This window comes from Lepisma saccharinum, chromosome 1 (genome assembly GCF_977018435.1).
Source record: "Lepisma saccharinum chromosome 1, izLepSacc3.1, whole genome shotgun sequence".
NCBI classification, from domain to species: domain Eukaryota; kingdom Metazoa; phylum Arthropoda; class Insecta; order Zygentoma; family Lepismatidae; genus Lepisma; species Lepisma saccharinum.
This window is the reverse complement of record NC_139229.1, coordinates 17,422,098-17,440,346: the sequence shown is the minus strand read 5'-3', so window position 1 is coordinate 17,440,346 and position 18,249 is coordinate 17,422,098. Positions and strand designations below refer to the sequence as shown.

Below are 18,249 nucleotides of genomic sequence, written 5' to 3'. Positions count from 1 at the left end.
AATTAGAGTGAATACTCGCTCACTAATATTAATCAATATTTTGAACAACTTTAAATTGTTAAAATGTAAATTAATTAATTGTTAAAAGAAGTAGGGTCCAGCCTTAAAAAAAAGATTCAGTCTGTGTGTAGAAAACTTCATTACTGTAAGATTGTTTAGCTTGGTGAAAAAAACAACAATAAAAACATCATCTCAAGTCTACACCATGGATGCCCACTTTTCAAGGTAAACTAACCTCATCCAGTTTGGAATGTCCTTACTTTTTTAGTTACTCAAGTTTTCACCACAACACACGGCTTTTTTAGGAGTTAAGGCAAGAGAAGAATATTAAAAGTGTAAAACATGTAAAACGTAGTTTGGGTTAAAAGAGGTTAAAAATGGAAGTAAAAGACAATGCAGAGTACCCTATCAATTTTTAGCAGACTGAGATTGCATAGGAAATAAGATTGTCTTCTATTCGTCCCATTTTATTTTCTTCCAGACGGTTTATTTGGAACTTCCTACGGCTTGAAAACGAGCAGGTGAACAACATTGGAAGGTTTCGGGCTGTACGAGACATCTCAATAGCTCCACCACAAGATCACTCAGACCAAGTGGTCATTATTAGAATGATGGACGTTGAAAACGGAGTGGTAAACCGCAAGAATAGACCCAAGAAGATGACAGGACAAGTAAGTTTGTTTTTGGACCTACCACAAGGTAATTAGGTAGGTAATTCCCACTCCAACACAATGTTAAAAGAAAACAATATAGTTCTATCCTTATATTCTCGATTTAAGAATTTCCATTCTGCAGCAGATGTAGACAATGTTACAGGATATGAGCTTTCCACCACCAAACTGTTTTTACAGAAATAATTTATGAATTGTAAATGTGGTTTTAAAATTCATCTTGACCTATTAAAAAACTTGAAAAACAACTATTTCATTTTTAAATTATTTAAGTTGTGTCAGTTATTTTAATATATACGTGGGCAGAAAATGTAATAGTGTTGTAGCAATGCTGAAGGGGAATGGTGATACAAACCATACTGTGTTGGCACCAGTGACATATTCAGAAAATTTAACCTGGTTTCCTGCAACAATTCTTATTTATTATATTTATTATACAGGGTGGGTGAGAAGTAACTAGGCATTGAAAATTTGCTGTAGTTTTTTGTATTTTAGCAATCGCAATGAAACTTTCTGTACATATACATTATGGAACACAGAATTCAATGTAGGCACCAGCAGCTTCCTCCTCAGTCTTTTGTAGGAATCCATTCGGGATGTTTGTGAAAAGATCACAGGGCGTCTGACAGGCCATTCTTGAGGTTGTTGTCATCACAGTCAATGTCCTGGAAAATTGTGGTCCAACCAGGCCCAAACAATAAGTGCAAAGTGTGGCGGCGTAGCATCTTGCATGAAAAGAAGCTCACCAATGTTTCCCCATCGAGATATGATGTGCCAAACATACACTTACAACATTGTCAGGTGGTGATCGCCATTCATGGTGTCATGCAGATAGTATGGACCTATGACATAAACATCATCATATTGTGAAATTCTATACATATACATATGAAAAAAGTTGGTTTACCATTGGTAAACCAGATAACGTAAGAGAATATGCCATTGGTTGGCACATATGAGGCCATGCTTTAACCTTCCCATGTGCATAGTAACATTGCATGGTGGTGCAACATGTTTTCTAAACTGGAGGACTGTTCCTGGTCAAAATTGCAAGGGACCATACTGCAAAGGAGTGTTACCAGTGACTAATAGAGACCTCGGATGCATTGCCATACAGTACGGTAAGGTGAACACCTTGAAGCAGGATGTGAAAACGTGCATCGCAGGCCTAGGCCTGGATAACCTACTGTTACAGATACAGAAAAAACTGGGGGTGGGACAAGGACAAGTAAACAAGTTACCTCTTACAAGAACTCCGGGGGTTTCACACATGAGTATATTATTTTTGTAGCAGTATACAATGGTGTTTTGAGCAGAATTGTGAAGCGACAACAAGCAAGCTTTCCTTCACACATTCCTCACCAGATAGCAGCAATGCCACACAGCTGTGTAGACTTGTTCATAGAAACCGTGAAACCGATTCCCAGGATTGTCTTTACAGATCTGCTTTCAGTGATATTGTAACACAGCATGCTACAACGCCAGGGATCCTGGGTTTGAATCCCAGCCTGGCATGTGTGTTCTTTCATCTATTTATCACATCATCCTTCATTCTCATATTCACAGTTAGCCAAAAGTGGAAGAAAGGCAAAGGATAATAATGAAAATCAATCAGCCAGTCAATCAGACTTACCTGACAACTCTCCCCCACCTACCATTTTGTTGGTTACATCTATAGATGACTTATTTGATGCTTGTGTTTCATAAGTTTGTCAAAGTTTGTTGTAATTCCACTTTATGGTCAGATTTGCTAATTCGGATGGGTCCATAAGTGTAATATGTCCCCACTAGGGTTCAAACCTGGGACCCTTTGGTTGAGAGTGGATGAATGAAGGCAAGGTAAAACCTATAAAGAGAAAGAGATGACTTCTTACGAAAAATCATCATCTTTTACATACAGATAAATACAGAATATAATGTTTTCATATCTATTAAGAAATAGATGTTCCTGTTAAGCCACATCTACATTTGCATATTCTTCGAACAAGTGTTCTCGGGTTACGAGCCAGGTTAAATTGGAGTTGGCTTCCAATGTTTTGAGGGCATGCATTGCTCTCATCTTCAGGGAATGTAGAAATGGAGACCAATATAGGTTAATATACATGACTATAATGTGGCGGAGTTTGGATTCTGTCTTCCTATTGGCTCTCTCTGGATCCTGGTGTTCTCATTGGCTGGAATCTTATTTTTACGGAGGAGTGGGTTCCAGGCGTGAGCAATAGCCATATCACGGGAAAAGACAAGAGGGACGTGGGACTCCAGCTCAGTCACACCTGGAACCCACTTCTCCGTAAAAACAAGACACCAGCCAATGAGAACACCAGGATCCAGAGCGAGCCAATCGGAAGACAGAGTCCAAACTCCGCCACATTATAGTCATGTATATTAACCTACACTGGTCTCCATTTCTACATTCCCTGAAGATGTGAGCAATGTATGCCCTCGAAACGTTGGAAGCCAACTCCAATTTAACCTGGCTGGTAACCCGAGGACACTTGTTCGAATCACGTCGCCAGGAAAGCTACAATTTCTACTTGCATATTCTTATCATATCATGATACAAGACTCCAGGCACCGTTGACCCTATTTGCGATTAAAATTAACTGATATGCCATCTGGGGGGATTTTCAGGAACTACTCTATGTAGAATACATTGTGTTGCAGTCGTTTAAAGCATGGGGAATATGCAAAAGAGTAAGGTCTACTGTTCATTTTTTTTTTTGCTCTAAATCATTGTATGGGTCAGATCAAATGAAAAGTTTTCATGTGTTTCCACCCCGTGCAATCAACAAAATGAAATTGTAAATAAATCACGGAAAATGTAATTGATTGACAGAAGATTGGCATGGGGATAACACTGTAATTTGGCAAGGAAATTACAAAAAATTCACTTGTCTGGTCACTTTAAGTGAAGCGGGAGTGATCTGTGGTAAGGTTAAGTATTTTGAATCTGTGTAGATGTTGCTGTCTGCACAGGTAGAAATGACCACTAAAAATGGTTATAATTAATGTAAACAAAGTTTCTCGACTGTTGAAAGGAAAATAAATGAACAAGGTTGTCGTGTTTCAGGTTCTATTTCTAGTACTTGCATGTCATTGGTTGTGATTTCTCTTTAAGAAGGACAGTTGTGATTAGTTGGTTTTTATATTGTAGATATAAAGGTGAAACACTTCTGTCAGTGATACTTGCCAGCAACAGTGTTGCCAGTGTGGTTTGCAATATTGCAAAAACATAGAATTTTGGAATAGCTCATTCATACCCCTGTGCAATGTTTGTAGGACTTCATAAACATACTTTTTCTGTCAAATTCAATAGAATTCCATCCAGATTGTTCGGTGATATTGAAAAAAAATGCAATAATTTACCTCAGTGAGTTCTGTGGATCAATAAATACGATTTGCAGATTTTTTTTTCATTTCTGGCAACATTTAAATTATTTATTATTAAATCATGCATGATATTCCATATGTTTGTATCACATAATTCTCTCAACATACAGGGCCTTATTTTCGAAGAAAGCGTTTTTTTCTCATTCCGGTTAGCTTTCAGTTATATGGACATAAACATATACGTAATTATATGGTCCCAGGTTCAGCAACTTCTGGGACACACTGTAGTTTACAATTGATATTTTTGATTCATTATTATTTGGGCTGCATGAAATAATTTAGATTAGTGATTCATCCACACGTCTCCAACAGCTTTGTAACAGTTTCTCATTCTGTTCCCATATAAACCCGAAACTTCTCATAAGGGCACAATTTATTGTCGTTTCATCGATAAATTTATTCGTACACCCCTACTATAAACCTTGTGCTCCCAGATGAAAACATTGTGGACAAATGTTTTAACCATCAACCCCCCCCCCCCCTAATTGTTTGGTGGAAAAAATCTTCTTTGTAGAAACTGAATGTTTCATATGATTTTGGTGAACCTCGACGAAAACAATCAACCAGCCACACCTGCAATCCTCTGATGCAGGTTTTTGTTTTCGGCATGTGTCTATATCCAAGTTGTCAATATAATATCTAAACTCCATAGCTCAACAGCCCTCTGAGGGTCAAAGCCTGCCAAGCAGCTTTTCATTGGGTGATGCATGTCGAGAACATCGAGTCCCGTTGCTGCTGTTTTTTAACTTTCAGCCTCGAATCCCCCACTTTTTTTCAAGTAGCTGTAATAAGTGCACTCGCGGTCCCCGAAATGACGTATCATTCATACCCCGGCACGGGGCCAGACGTCATTATGGTACGGGAAACCGGTTGTGACTTTTACTTACGGTCCAGTTTTTTTAGTTCGGTACTGAGACGGTCGTTTATTGTCATACTAGTGCGACGCGGAGATAAATACCTTGAAATCTTACACTGTTTTGTTTACCTTAGATATGTAGACTCGAACAATAATAACACACTAATCGCATTATACCAGATACCTGAAAGACATCAAATAATAACACTGACGAACGGTAAAAATGTGAATATATTCTATCAACAAAAAAAAATATTGGAATTTAAAAATGTTTACATCGCCTCCTCAATCACTCTCTCATTCTCTCTCTCTCTCTCTCTCTCTCTCTCTCTCTCTCTCTCTCTCTCTCTCTCTCTCTCTCTCATTTATACTCCTGAGATATTTTACATGTGAATATACATACAAATCATGGATCTGATCAACATACCATTCCCTTTTTGTTTGAACCTTTACGTGAATTTAGGTCATTAGTCTGCCAGCTCCTGTGCTCTTTTAAGTTAAATATGCACCAGCCCTCGGAAAGCAGTTATCTAAAACAATTGGGTCGGCGTAGTTAAACCTTTCGTTCGAATGAACGTATGCATCAAGTCGTAAGCACGACATTTACCAAGTTTCTTGGACGGGGGTAATACACATAAGCCTCTATCGTCCATTGAGAACAAATACGCCATTACATAGTGATGCAAAACTTAATCTGCTCCAGCTGCCAGAATACACAAATCAATCATCGGCGCGAGCAAAAATTACATCAAAAACCACTATGCAATAAATAATACTACACCCGCACGACCTTGCAATATAAAATACGCTTTCCACAAATAAAAAAAGACTAATCGGTCAACTATTGACAAGCTAATTGACGCGACGGGGTGGTCGGTTACACAAAAATGGAGCACACCTTGACAATTTACACTAAAAATTAACGTAATGGAATGGAGCTTCTAACTTTGATTGCAGACAATCAAATTATTACATATGAAAATGAAATTACCTTTTATATAACGTTACTAAAAAATATCAGACACGGAAGTTAGGTTCGAGGTTCCTGAGTCACTTTGCAAATAAGTGAGACTTCAGCGTTTACGGTACGGCGTTGATACAAACAATACATGCTTATATGGACATAGACCATCTGAAGAATACTCTACCGGACTCTGCTACATCGCGTGGTCGTTCATCTTTCCTGGACGTGGGGTTTGCACTAGTTTCCTTGCGGAGAAAATGTTCTTCGAGGTCGAATGCACCGAAGGATGATTGCGATGATATTGGGCACTTTCACTTTCATAGAATGTCGCGTGTGTCTCTTCTCAGAAGCGTCGGCTGAACGTGGTCACATGTCGGTCCGGGATCTCTCTAATGTGTCGGGCATCAATCAAACGTTGTCCTGGAATCATCTCTCTCTGGTAACAGGCTTCGGTTGGACGTCGATCTGGAGTCATCCTTCTCTCTCTCTCTCTCTGGTAACGGGCTTCGGTTGGATGTCGAACTGGAAACGTCTTTCTGGGAGTCGGGCAATGTTGGACTTTGGTGTCGGCTTTGGCGCTGGCTGGCTGGCTTCACCGAATGGTGGCGGTGCATCATTGCAGGCATCGGGGAAGACGACGGCCTCCCTTCTCTATCTTTTTAGCTGCCCATTTTTATGGTAGTCCATGCTTGGTAAAAACAAACCACCGTGTAATGCTTCACCAAATAAAGCGCACACTGGTAACTCGCTATCGACAATTTGCTCACGGTACGTAAGAAAAACAAAGTCCTCGGAGACAAAACAATAGTCACGCGAGAGTGTAGCTCGGAGATGCTCCCTCTACAAAATCTGGGTAAAACTGTGTGTTGAACTCGCAGTCCTGTAGATTTATACCAAATTCAAAATTGTCCGTTGAAAAACACGTTAAGAGTGGCTTGGCTTGGGTAGCCGAAGAGATGGAAATGACCTCTGTCCATTGTCTCGAAATGCGGTCACAAGGTGCGTCCTCTGTTCTTGCTAGCTTGGGCTTCAGCTGATTATCCTGATCATCCGTGAAAAATAGTTCAAGCCTCCCGCAGCGAATTCTTCGTTGGTCCCGATGAAAATAATTCTTTCCTTTCTCCGTGACAACCCGTGTTGGTGCAAATATGCCAAGTACTTTGTCGTATTGACAGTTCGGCTGTCACTCAGAAAAACCAGTCTCCCAACTCCCGACGTCTGGCTTGGATACAAATCTTTCCACAAAATAAACCAAACCTCACACTTTACATTTAAACATAATATGAATCAATAAACAAAAATGATTAATATCGAACGGTGATTGTTCACATGTCACTGGATACCGTGACATAGCTTCCCAATTGTCTGCACCAGAGGCATGGCGTGCATGTAACCGGTGTTACCGCAGGTAACATAAATGTAAAGAAATTTAAAAGTTTTTTTCTTAATGAAATAACAACATTGTTAAATAAGTTAACCAAGTTGAGTGTGTATTGCAGGGGACATTTTTTCTGCGGCCGACAAAAGTGAAGAGACAAATCATTCTGCTACCCTCAATAGGCAACAGGAGGAAAGGGCGCCAATGCAAGGGAACAGCAGGGAAAGACTTCAGGAGGCAAGTGTGCTATGGGGTTATTCATATGCCTCTTTAGGGGCCCTGTTGCCGCTGCAGCCTACCGGATCAGCAAGTGTTGTCACACTGGATTTCCAGAAAAGAGCCAAATCCCACCTAAAACGGGGATATTATTTCTCTGAAGCAACAAGAGATTTAACTACAACTGAAACTGTTGACGTAATAGACGAATTATAAGTACTTGATGCGATTCGTGATTTGGACAAACCTTGCTCCAAAAAAATAAGTTGGCAACAGTAGAACGTACATCTGGACTTCCCTTCCACCGCTGGAGGAGGGGAATTCTGTCGTCTGCTCACTGCAGAACCCAAATGTGCTTCTTCTTCCCCTTTCCACCTCTTTGCAAAGAAACAAGAGATGGTTGACAAGGCTCGACTACTATTCACTGGATTTTCGCGGTAACTCTCTTATGAGTGGTAGTTCTTTCTAGGAGTGATTGTGGCTAAAAAAATCACTGAGCGGATTGGAGAAGAAGAAGAAAAAAGAACAAAATGAACAAAAATCTAGATCAAAGGCATGTTTATTTTTGGAGGGGTGGAGATGATAACGTCTGATGACCGCGACCGGTAACACTTTTGAAAAAGTCACGCCATGCCACTGGTCTGCACGATTTTGGGGACTCCCACTGGGAATCAATCTAGGAGTGTTAATAATCATTTTTACATTAGATCCCAAGTTTTCAATATAACCACTTGTATCATTTAGTTCAACCCTTGAAGACCATAAAAACATTATTTCTACACAAATTTCCATAAAAATCCACAGCTGAATTGTTAATCTTCCAAGGAAAAAAAATACTTTAGATATTTTAAAGGAAATTATCCCACTTTAGCAGTAGAATATCTAGGGTAAGAGTATGATGTGTGTTGTAGTCCCTTTGACTAAGATTTCATAAAATGATAAAATGTATAAAATAGAAATACATGAAGCTTGAGCAATATTAAGAGGTCATAGTGGGGTGCAAGAAACAAAATAATTAAACAATCTGCAGATATTTAAGAGATCAGTGATATGTTTATGCTAAACAATATAAACATGCCAATAGGAAACATGTGTTGTTGTTATTGTTATTATTTATTTTTATTATTGGCCGATTTCAAGAAAATTTTCATCCATCTTCCAACTTCCACACACCCTCCCAGTGTCATTCATAGATTTGTAAATTTCAGAAATATTCAAGGTGCCATTTGAAGGGAAGGTGGGAATATCCCCCTTTTCTCTTGAACCATCCCTGTTAAAAATGTCAACATAAACATTGGTGATGGTCTTGCCCGGTTTCCCGGAACTTCCAGTTTAGGGCAGTTCCCGTTGTTTCCAGTACAGAAACAGCAGCATACGAAGCAAGATATGAGCGCTTGTTTTCATCAGTTGTGCTACGATAATCAAGAAAGGCATTTGCTAAAGTTTTAGCATGCAGGATTGGACCTGTTGAATCCTTTGGATGATCAACTGCAGTGCAGATTATTATAAATCAACATGTCTTTGTGGCCACCAGTTGTACAACAATACCACGGGGCAGTACATGCACAACAAACTCAAAACGTACAAAAGTTTAGATATATTCAATTATTTTGTGGAAAACTGAGGGAAATAGAATGCTATAAAACTGGTGATATTGTTATGATGTATCCTGAAGTGAATCTTTACCAACAAATGTGCAGAAGTAATGAGTAATACAAATACTTGTATGTATATGTGCCATGAACTTTGCCTTGGCGTCTAAGGTATTTAGGGAAAACCTATGATAAGACATGTCACTTTTACTTGCACAAATTTAATTCAAACAGTAAGGGAGAATTCACACTGAAGCGACAAGCGATACATGTTGCTTGCAGTGGCGTAGCGTGATTCTAAGAAAGGTGTAAGGCTTCCTTAGATAAACCTGACCTGCATATTGGATAAGGAAAACACAAAAACATTTTAACTTAATAGAAAGGAATCTGTCCAGCAGAACCAACCCCCCCACCACCTATGGCAAAAAGCTCCATGGAATGTCATCCAGCGGGCGCTCAATGCCTACCCTTGGTTTTTGTTGATGGAAGAGGAAGTGAACAAAGCCGTTGAGAACTTTGTCGAAATACTGCATGCCACGATAAAGGACTTCGTGCCCACTGCGAGACCGAGATCTACGAAATACCCCGTCTGGTTCGACAGAGAAGTTCTCTTTGTGTTAAAAAATTAAAAACAGGCTTGGTACCTATGGAAGCAGCACTCTAATGTTCACACTCACGGTAACTATTGTGACATCAGACGTCATTCAAAATACCTACTCAGAAAAAAATATAGTGAACATATAAATAACATAACAACCGAATGTACTACAAACCCTTAGAGATTCTTCACATTACTAAATTCAAGAAAACAAAGGCCATGTATACCTAAGAAATTGTTCATAATACTGGTATTGCTAGTGGAGAAGAAAGAGCCGAACTTTTCAATGTTTTTTTTCATCAGAATTTCTCACCTCCCTCAGTTTCCGACTCTCTCTCCCACTTTAATGCTGTCTGTGCTCACACACTATCTTCAATCAAAACATCCCCCGAGGAAGTAAAATACCTTCTCGCTTCATTGCCCCTCCACCGGTCTCTAGGTCCAGATGAAATCCCCACAATATTCCTACGTAAAACTACTGACTCCTTGGCTCTTCCTCTGTCTGCCTTACTCAACAAATGTTTCTCTAATAGTGTGTTTCCGAATAACTTCAAACGGGCCAACATTGTGCCCATTCACAAAACTGGAGATAAAAAATGTGTAAAATCCCATAGACCAATCTCACTTCTATCGCCACTATCAATTATTTGTGAAAAAAATCATCAAAAACAGATTACTTCAGTTTGCGTCACCATATATCAACACAGCACAACATGGTTTTCTTCCAGGCAGCTCTTGCCTACCAAATATTCTTTCTTACTTTCGCATGCTGCCAGAGCTATTGATAGTAACTCCCAACTTGACACTATATATTTGGACATTTCGAAAGCCTTTGACAAAATTAATCATAAATTTCTTCTTCATAAATTATCATCCAGATTTAACATCCATGGCAAATTTATTTCTTTACTCCAGGACTACCTCCATGAGCATGAACAACGTGTTGTTCTTTCAGGTAACTTTCTTCCCGTTTTGTCTGGAGTTCCCCAGGGGAGTGTCTTAGGGCCGCTCCTATTCCTTCAGTACATGGATGACCTCCCTAAAAAACTGTCCTCCCTCCCTATCAATATACTTTTGTTTGCGGATGACTGTAAACTCTTTAAGGAGATCTCATCGCATCATGACATGATGATTCTTCAAAATGCTCTCACAGAACTTGTTAAGTGGTGTCGTCAGTGGAATTTAGAACTAAACCCTCAGAAATGCTCTTTCCTTATTCCCTAAAAAAGAACAAAGTGGTGTCTACTTATTCTATTGAAAACAATCCAATCCAAAATGTTTCCACCCAAAAGGACCTAGGTATTATCATGGATGAAAAACTCACTTTTAATTATCATATTATTGCTACCACTAAAAAAGCCATGTGCCTTCTCGGTCTTCTATACAGATTTAGCGAAATTCAAAACCCATCATCTCTTGCTTTATTCTTTAAATCTTTCATCTCGCCCATCCTTGAATACTGTTCCCCAATTTGGGCAATGGCCTCAAAAACCAATCTCACCAGAATAGATTCTGTTCTCAGTTTCTTTCTTGTTCGCCATAGAATACCTTCCTTTCGACATGTATCCAAATCAGACACCATGGCTGCTCTGAATATTCACACTCCATCCTTTCGTCGTGATCTAGCTGACATGAAATTTTTATACAAGATAATAAATGGCAAAATCAGAACAGATCTCCTAATCAGTGAATTCACACTTAGGGTACCCCAAAAGCTAACACGCAACCTGCAACTCTTCCACAACCTAACCACTAGGCTACCCCTTCTACAGGGCTCCTTGTTTTACAGGCTCCCAGAAATCTACAACAAACTTTCCCCTGAATGTAGATATTTTCCTTCCAGAACGTAATTTTTGTATATTACTGACGAAGAACATATAAATCTATCCCATCTTGTTATTGTTTTTATCTTTTGTTATTTTTTATTTCTACTTTATGTTGTTTCAGTGTAAAATGGCCAAATAAGACTGTATCTGAAACTGTGAGTAAATAAATAAATAAATAAAGAATCTATTTGAATCTAAGTCATGTATGGCCATACTTAATTTCAAACACAAAATGCACACACTCTATGTTAACAATAATAGCATATGTATTACTTAATGAAAATTCTTATTTATAGTGGAACTCCATCCAACGAACCTTTAGTCTGAACTCCTCAATCACGTCGTCGTAGAATCGGGAGTTTCTGGTCAATTTCTTTAGCAGCTTCTTTTCAATGGATATCAGTCCCAAGTCAGATTTCCTTGTGTCTGTGTGCTGTGTTGAAATGTATGAATCCTCTACGGTGCAGAAAACAACTTTTCCACCGACGAGCTTGAGGCAGGAACAATGAGGAACAATTCTGTTAGTTTGTACACTTGTTCAATAGCTTCATTCAAATGGGTAATATGCAAGTACTCATGAAGTTCAAACACACTCTTTACTCAATATTGGGCTTCAGAATAAATTACCTGTAGCTCAACTTTCAACTGGTAGCAATTTTAAAATTTTGCATACAGCTTAGTTAAAGACACAAACTCTTCTCCTGGAAATTTCCTGTCATATTTTTATTCATATTCTTTTTCTTTCACTAAGAAAGCCATTTGTGAGAAATGCGTAGAATACAATTTGCAAATGCAAATGCATTCGAGAATATTACTCATTATCATGGTTACGATATTTGAATACATTTTGAAAAGCATATCAAGCAACTTAGTGAAAGGAAAAGGTCAAAAAAAATTCTGTATATCATAACGCTAAGTATTACGTGCATGCTTTAACATTACGGGCAACTGGGATGCATGCCCCAAACTTTGTGGGCGCTGCCGGATCTGCGATTGCCAGACATTCCTCTTTTATCTTTAACTTCGCTGCTTCTAATGGAGGTAATATCCATCATTAAACCATCTCTTTTGTGAATTTAATAGTTAGTTTACACATTAAAAATGACACCTGTTTTGTTACACCTCCCGTCAAGCATTGTTGAAACAACACGGGAGTCAAATTTCTTTGTTCTCTTCTGACCATAGCAAGCATATGAGTCATACGCAGCAGCAACCATGCCAGCGTAAGCTTCGCCTGCCTGGGGACAGAAATTCTCGCCAGCTAGCACCCACTGGTAATGCACCTTACATCTGGCTCAGAATCGGGGTGCCCTGTCATTGGTTGAGAAGATACTACGTAAGCATAAACACCCGCCATGGGCGAGTCCAAATCATTTCTTCCATTCACCCGCACGTAAGTCCTCTGAAGAAGCCTTCAAGAGAAACAACTCGAATCAAAACAAGTCCTCAATTGTTTCGTTAAAAGTTCTACTTGCAGTCTGATATTTCTGTGTGTGTTCAAGTGATAAATATGGGAATGAAATACGTTTTCTTCAATAATTTAAACTTGTAAGGTGGACTTTCAAGCCTTACGTGGGCACTATGCCGCTGGTTGCTTGGGAATGAGCCAATCAGCACTCAGCAGCAACATTTCACACCATAGCGGCATGGCAGGTCGCAGAACTATGCATTCGATTGGTGAAATCCTCAAGCGGCACGTGTTGCCTGTCGCTTCGGTTTGAATTCTCCCCAAGGAAGATTTCAAGACTGAAGCGACAAGGGACATGGGCAGTGGCGGCGATTGGGTTTCACAACTTTGGGAAGGAAGGCAGGATAGTTTACACTTTCTTGGTAGATAAGGTTTAGTATAGTGCTGGAGCAAATGTGGCAACTTCCCCCCTAATCACTGCCATTGGACATGGGGATTTTACACCGAAGAGGCAAGCGACACAGAAGCATTATATCTAAAGCAAACCATTCACCAAGCATGCACAAACAACAGACCGAGGCGAGAAGATGCATGGTACTGATAAAACGGCTTACCAAGCGACAAGTGAGGCGTGCAACTTGTTGTGTCGCTTCGATTCGGCAGATTTTGTTTATTTCTGAAGGTTGGTTTTCAAGATGCACGTGTAGCGTGTAGCTTCAGTCTGAAAGATTCCTTTTGAACTGAATCGAAACTAACAAAAGACAAGTGTCACTTGGACTGGGTCGTTTTCTCAATACAGTGCCACGTGTCACCTTGATCTGTTGCTTTCGCATGTGTGGTGAATGCTTGCTTGGGTCTCGTATCGCTTGTCATTTTGGCCAGAAATCTTTCTAAGGGATCTTTTAGTCTGAAGCGACACGTGTCTCTTGGAAGCAAACCATCAGTAATCAATACAACCTTTCAAATTGAAGCGACACGACAAGCTGCAAGTGTCGCTCAGACTCCCAATGGCGTGCATCGTATTGCCTCAGTCTATTAATTGGCCATCTGGAGTGAATGCTTACTTATAGACTAAAGGGTCCTGTGTCGCTTGTCACCTCTGTGTGAAGCCCTGGTGTCGTGTGTCGGTTCAGTCTGAAACCTCCCCAAGAGATGCATTTTTCAGCAGAACACGACAGACGGACAGATCCACGATCCGCATGCTTGTAACAATATTGAAGTCATTCAAATGACTGTCTTGAGCTGGGAGCCAATCCTTTCTTTTTCCGCAGGTTTATTCTCGCTATGTGCTTCGGAAACCTATGAAGTGATGCTTGACTCAATAAATTTGTTTCCTATCGAACTGTGTATCCATATGCTACACAGTTGACACCCTTTTCTCTTGTAAAGAAATCTCAATCTCGCAGTTTCATATTAACACCCATAGCACCTACAGCTTAATCGGTTGTTCTAGGGGAATCGGACGAGTGCGTATGCTCCACAGTAGTGCATGCTTCGCCTTTAACACCGTCTATAGGTACATATATAAATACCCACGCAAGGGCATGGGTGTGTTTTAATGTCCGCAACAGACATGTGACAGGTTGAAAATAACCTTAGTGTTGACGTACCCATAAAATAACAAATATTTACAATATTTTACAGTTTTAATTAATTATTTACATAAATGCTAACACAAATCGTAGGAAAATAGATTTACTTTTTTGTTCATGCTACAATATTTTACTTTTTAAATTTAATTTTGCAATAATAAAAAAAGTAGCATGTACACCAAGATATAAAGTGACATACACAACAAAAACATATGAACATGATTTAAAAATAAAGCAAACGTTGCTCTACGCAGTGGGTTATATTTTATGAACTCTTTAATGAGCGGTCTTAGGTCCAAATTATCAAGCACAGTTTGATGTATGTGGACTACCGCTAAGCTGCTTAGTGTCTTCTGCCCCATTGTTGATCTCAAATATGTCTTTAGTCGGCGAATAGCACTGAATAACCTTTCGACTGTGGCTGTCGTCACTGGCACATTGCGGAGGACCATCATGAATTTGGCAACTTCAGGCAGAAGCTCCTGGAGGGTGCTGTCTTCTAAAAGAAACTTCCTTATGTCACGCATGGTAGTAAGAACCACTTTCTTCTGTTTGTGATATCACAAAGCATGGACATGTGTAAGGAGAGCCTATCGGCATCCAAATCTTGGCGAAAGAATTCTGAAAGTTTGTTGTGCAACTGTTCACAGCTGAGATGCATTCTTTCTCTACGGCTGTTACTTTTTGTAGTCCTGTAGATTCATGTCCTTCTTTAACACATGATTTTGCTGTGTCACAGATGTTAGTGTATATTGATTTATAATGCTATTTTGGAGTGTAGAACTTGTGAGTTTTGGCTGCATGAGGATTTTCAAGTCTCTTAGGGACGTGATGTTGCCGGGGCAATTCTGGCTCATCAACGAGGCTGGGTTTGCCCTCTGTGCATTTCTGCCAGAACTGTTCAAAACCCATTCGCTTTTCTTGAAAGATGTCAGTCAAGTATTTTAGTTTTGATTCTACTTCTGTAGCATCAATGCGTGGAAACTGAATCTTACAGTTTACCTCTTCTATTGGACCCATCACATGGCAGTAGAGGGAGAGAAAGAAAAATGTCTTGATGTGAAGCATTGTCTCCACTCCAGGTATCCAGCACATTTTGATGCTGCGTCAGTAGAATCTTCAGAAAATTTCTCAAAAAAATTGAGAAGGTTTTCATAGTTCGTTAAGATTTGTTGCATACTGGAGGCTCTCAATGTCCACCAACGAGGGCAAAGTGGTCGCAGTCCAGTATGGCCCGTCTTCTCATTCACATCAAAAATATTCCTAAATATTTGCATTCTTTTAGGGGATTCCCAAACAGTCTTTAACAAGTCATTGGCTAAATTCATTATGTCTCCGATTAATATATGTATAATAGTAAATAATAATTATATACTTAGTATATAGTAATAAATCATGTGTTTTGCTGTCTCCGGTCATACTGCCCCAAAGTTGATGGTCTAGAATATTTGAAATGTGTATTTAAAGTTACGTTCATGTGGCACAACTCAGAGTAAACTTTACAAGAGAAGCAAAATAATACATTAGATCCTCTTATGCAAAATTATTTGGGAGGCTCTGCCCCCACATCGTTAACATTAGGGGGGCTCAAGCCCCGTGGAGTCGGTGCCTATGTAGTATGTTGATGATCAACCTCTTCCATCCACCGTGGATTTTCGGTGGCCCAGTAATGCATGTTGTCCCAATTTACCTGACCATCACTTTTAAATGTAACCTCGTCAGACCACAACATTTCATCAAAGAATCGAACATTTGCATTCACTTGAGCTTGAGACCACATGCAAAAATCTAGCCTGCTTTGAAAATCAATTCCGTGTAGCTCTTGATGCAAGAACACGTGGTACGGATGAAATCTGTGATCCTTTGAAATGATTCTCACTGTACTTGCGCTGACACAAGAATCACGAGCAACTTGCCTGATACTCACGTGAAGATTGAGATGGAAGGCTGCAAGTACACCAGCAGACCTCTCATCTCGAACAGGCCGAGCAATGCGTTCATGTTTGTGACTGCTAGAAGGCTGAACATTGCCCCTTCTGCATACATGATCGGCAAGGGAGTGAAAAACATGTCTTGAACGATGTTCCCGATCGTGATACCTTGCAGCATACACACGAGCAGCAGCAGAACTATTTCCTTAGCACTCACCCAACACCATGAGCATATAAAATACTTCTTCGTTCGTGAAAGGCATTATTAGTTCACATTCAACAATTTGCCACTGTGAATTAAGTACAGGAATGCACACTACCCGCGAGGAATGCACTGTAGAACATCCTGAGGTACCACACAATGCCTTCATATGACAATCGTATTTTTCCCCGCCTTTCCGAAACCAGTGACGTGCGGTGACGTCGACACTTGGGGTAGCAATGAGTGGCGTGCCCAACCGGTCATAATCCCCCCCCCCCCCTTTTAGGGCCCAGTATTCCTAAAAGAAAAATGTCAAATACAGGAAAAATTGCAAAGTTAGGAATGACTACAAAAAATTGTACACATAATTTTCACCCACTTTCGAAAATCAAAAACGCTTTGATTTGACTACTGAGCCAGAGATGCCGGGTTTGAATCTCGGCTTGGCAATGGGTGATCTTTGTGTGTCCCTTGCCCTTCATCAATTTTATCATATCGTCTTCGCGATCAGCCAAATATGGCGGAAAGCGAAGTAAAATAAACCAAATCAAACAATCAATCAATGAATGATTTGATTTGATTCGCTTTTTATACATTTGGTTAATCACGAAGATGATACGACAAAATTAATGAAGGGACAAACACAAAGAACACCCATGTCCAGGTAGGGGTTCGAACCAGGAACTCCTGGTGTTGTAGCGCGCTATGGTAACCACTCCCCTACGGTTGGTTGATTTGATGGTTGATTTGACGTTTTAATTGATTTGACGTTTTAAGTCCACTTTATACACAGAAAGGCTAATCGGGACTAGACCTATAGTTTAATGTGGGATCCGAACCACTATATGCCTCCATCGGGTACAGATCCGGGACCACTTCCACTCCCCCACGGAGGTCGGCCGACAACAAACATGAGAGGAAGGCGCTAACCATTCGGATACGTGGGTATCGGTAAAGCAAACTGCATTTTTCCTGAGTAGTAATTTTCAATTGAATTTTTGAAATACCATCTTTATATATGATTAACGTTTTTTCAAAAAATTTGCATTGCTTGATTTCCTTAATTTCCCCATCTCACGATCTCGTTACTGAAGGATCCGGGCTTGAGCCCTGGCCTTTGCATGAGTGTTTCTTTGCAACCACTCTTCACCCCTCTAATTTAATCAACGTTCATCGTCATGGGAGAAATTAGGTAAAGCGGTGGAAGAGAGAAGAAAATACAAACAATTTCCTCCCAGTGCATCTGCAGTGCACTGTGAAATCAGGAGCCTAGAATTCTCTGTTTATGATTGTCCCTCACGACTTTCCAAGCTCTTAGCTACGTATTCCGATTAAATCTATACAGCTAGAAAAAGCGATGGGTAACAAAACACAACTTTAAACAAACCATTTTTCTACTTTCTTCAATGATATTCATTTGGCTTTTTGAGTTCTGGGATACATTTTTCATTTCTAATTTTCTCATTCACTGCAGGAAGAGTACAACACATAAGAACAAGAATGCACGCTCGTCACGAATCCCGGCCTGAATTGTTCTTTGCGAGGTCCCTTCATCAATTTCATTATATCATCACTCATCCTCATTTTTGCGATAACCAAATGTGGCAGAAAAGCGAAGTAAAATA

General features: G+C 39.8%; 1 protein-coding gene across 4 annotated transcripts in view; it reads left to right on the top strand.

The window, feature by feature from the left end:
- The window catches only part of LOC145985468 (solute carrier family 53 member 1-like), a 59,785-nt gene extending 58,905 nt beyond the window's left edge, over window positions 1-880 (top strand). For 3 of the 4 annotated variants that reach the window (XM_083119669.1, XM_083119557.1, XM_083119590.1), the window contains one exon: window positions 482-880. In XM_083119669.1, coding sequence (XP_082975795.1) covers window positions 482-707 — 226 coding nt within the window. In that variant the 3' untranslated portion in view covers window positions 708-880. The remainder of the gene's footprint in view (window positions 1-481) is intronic. The other variant, XM_083119627.1, reaches the window with a different exon arrangement.
- Window positions 881-18,249: the final 17,369 nt, after the last annotated feature.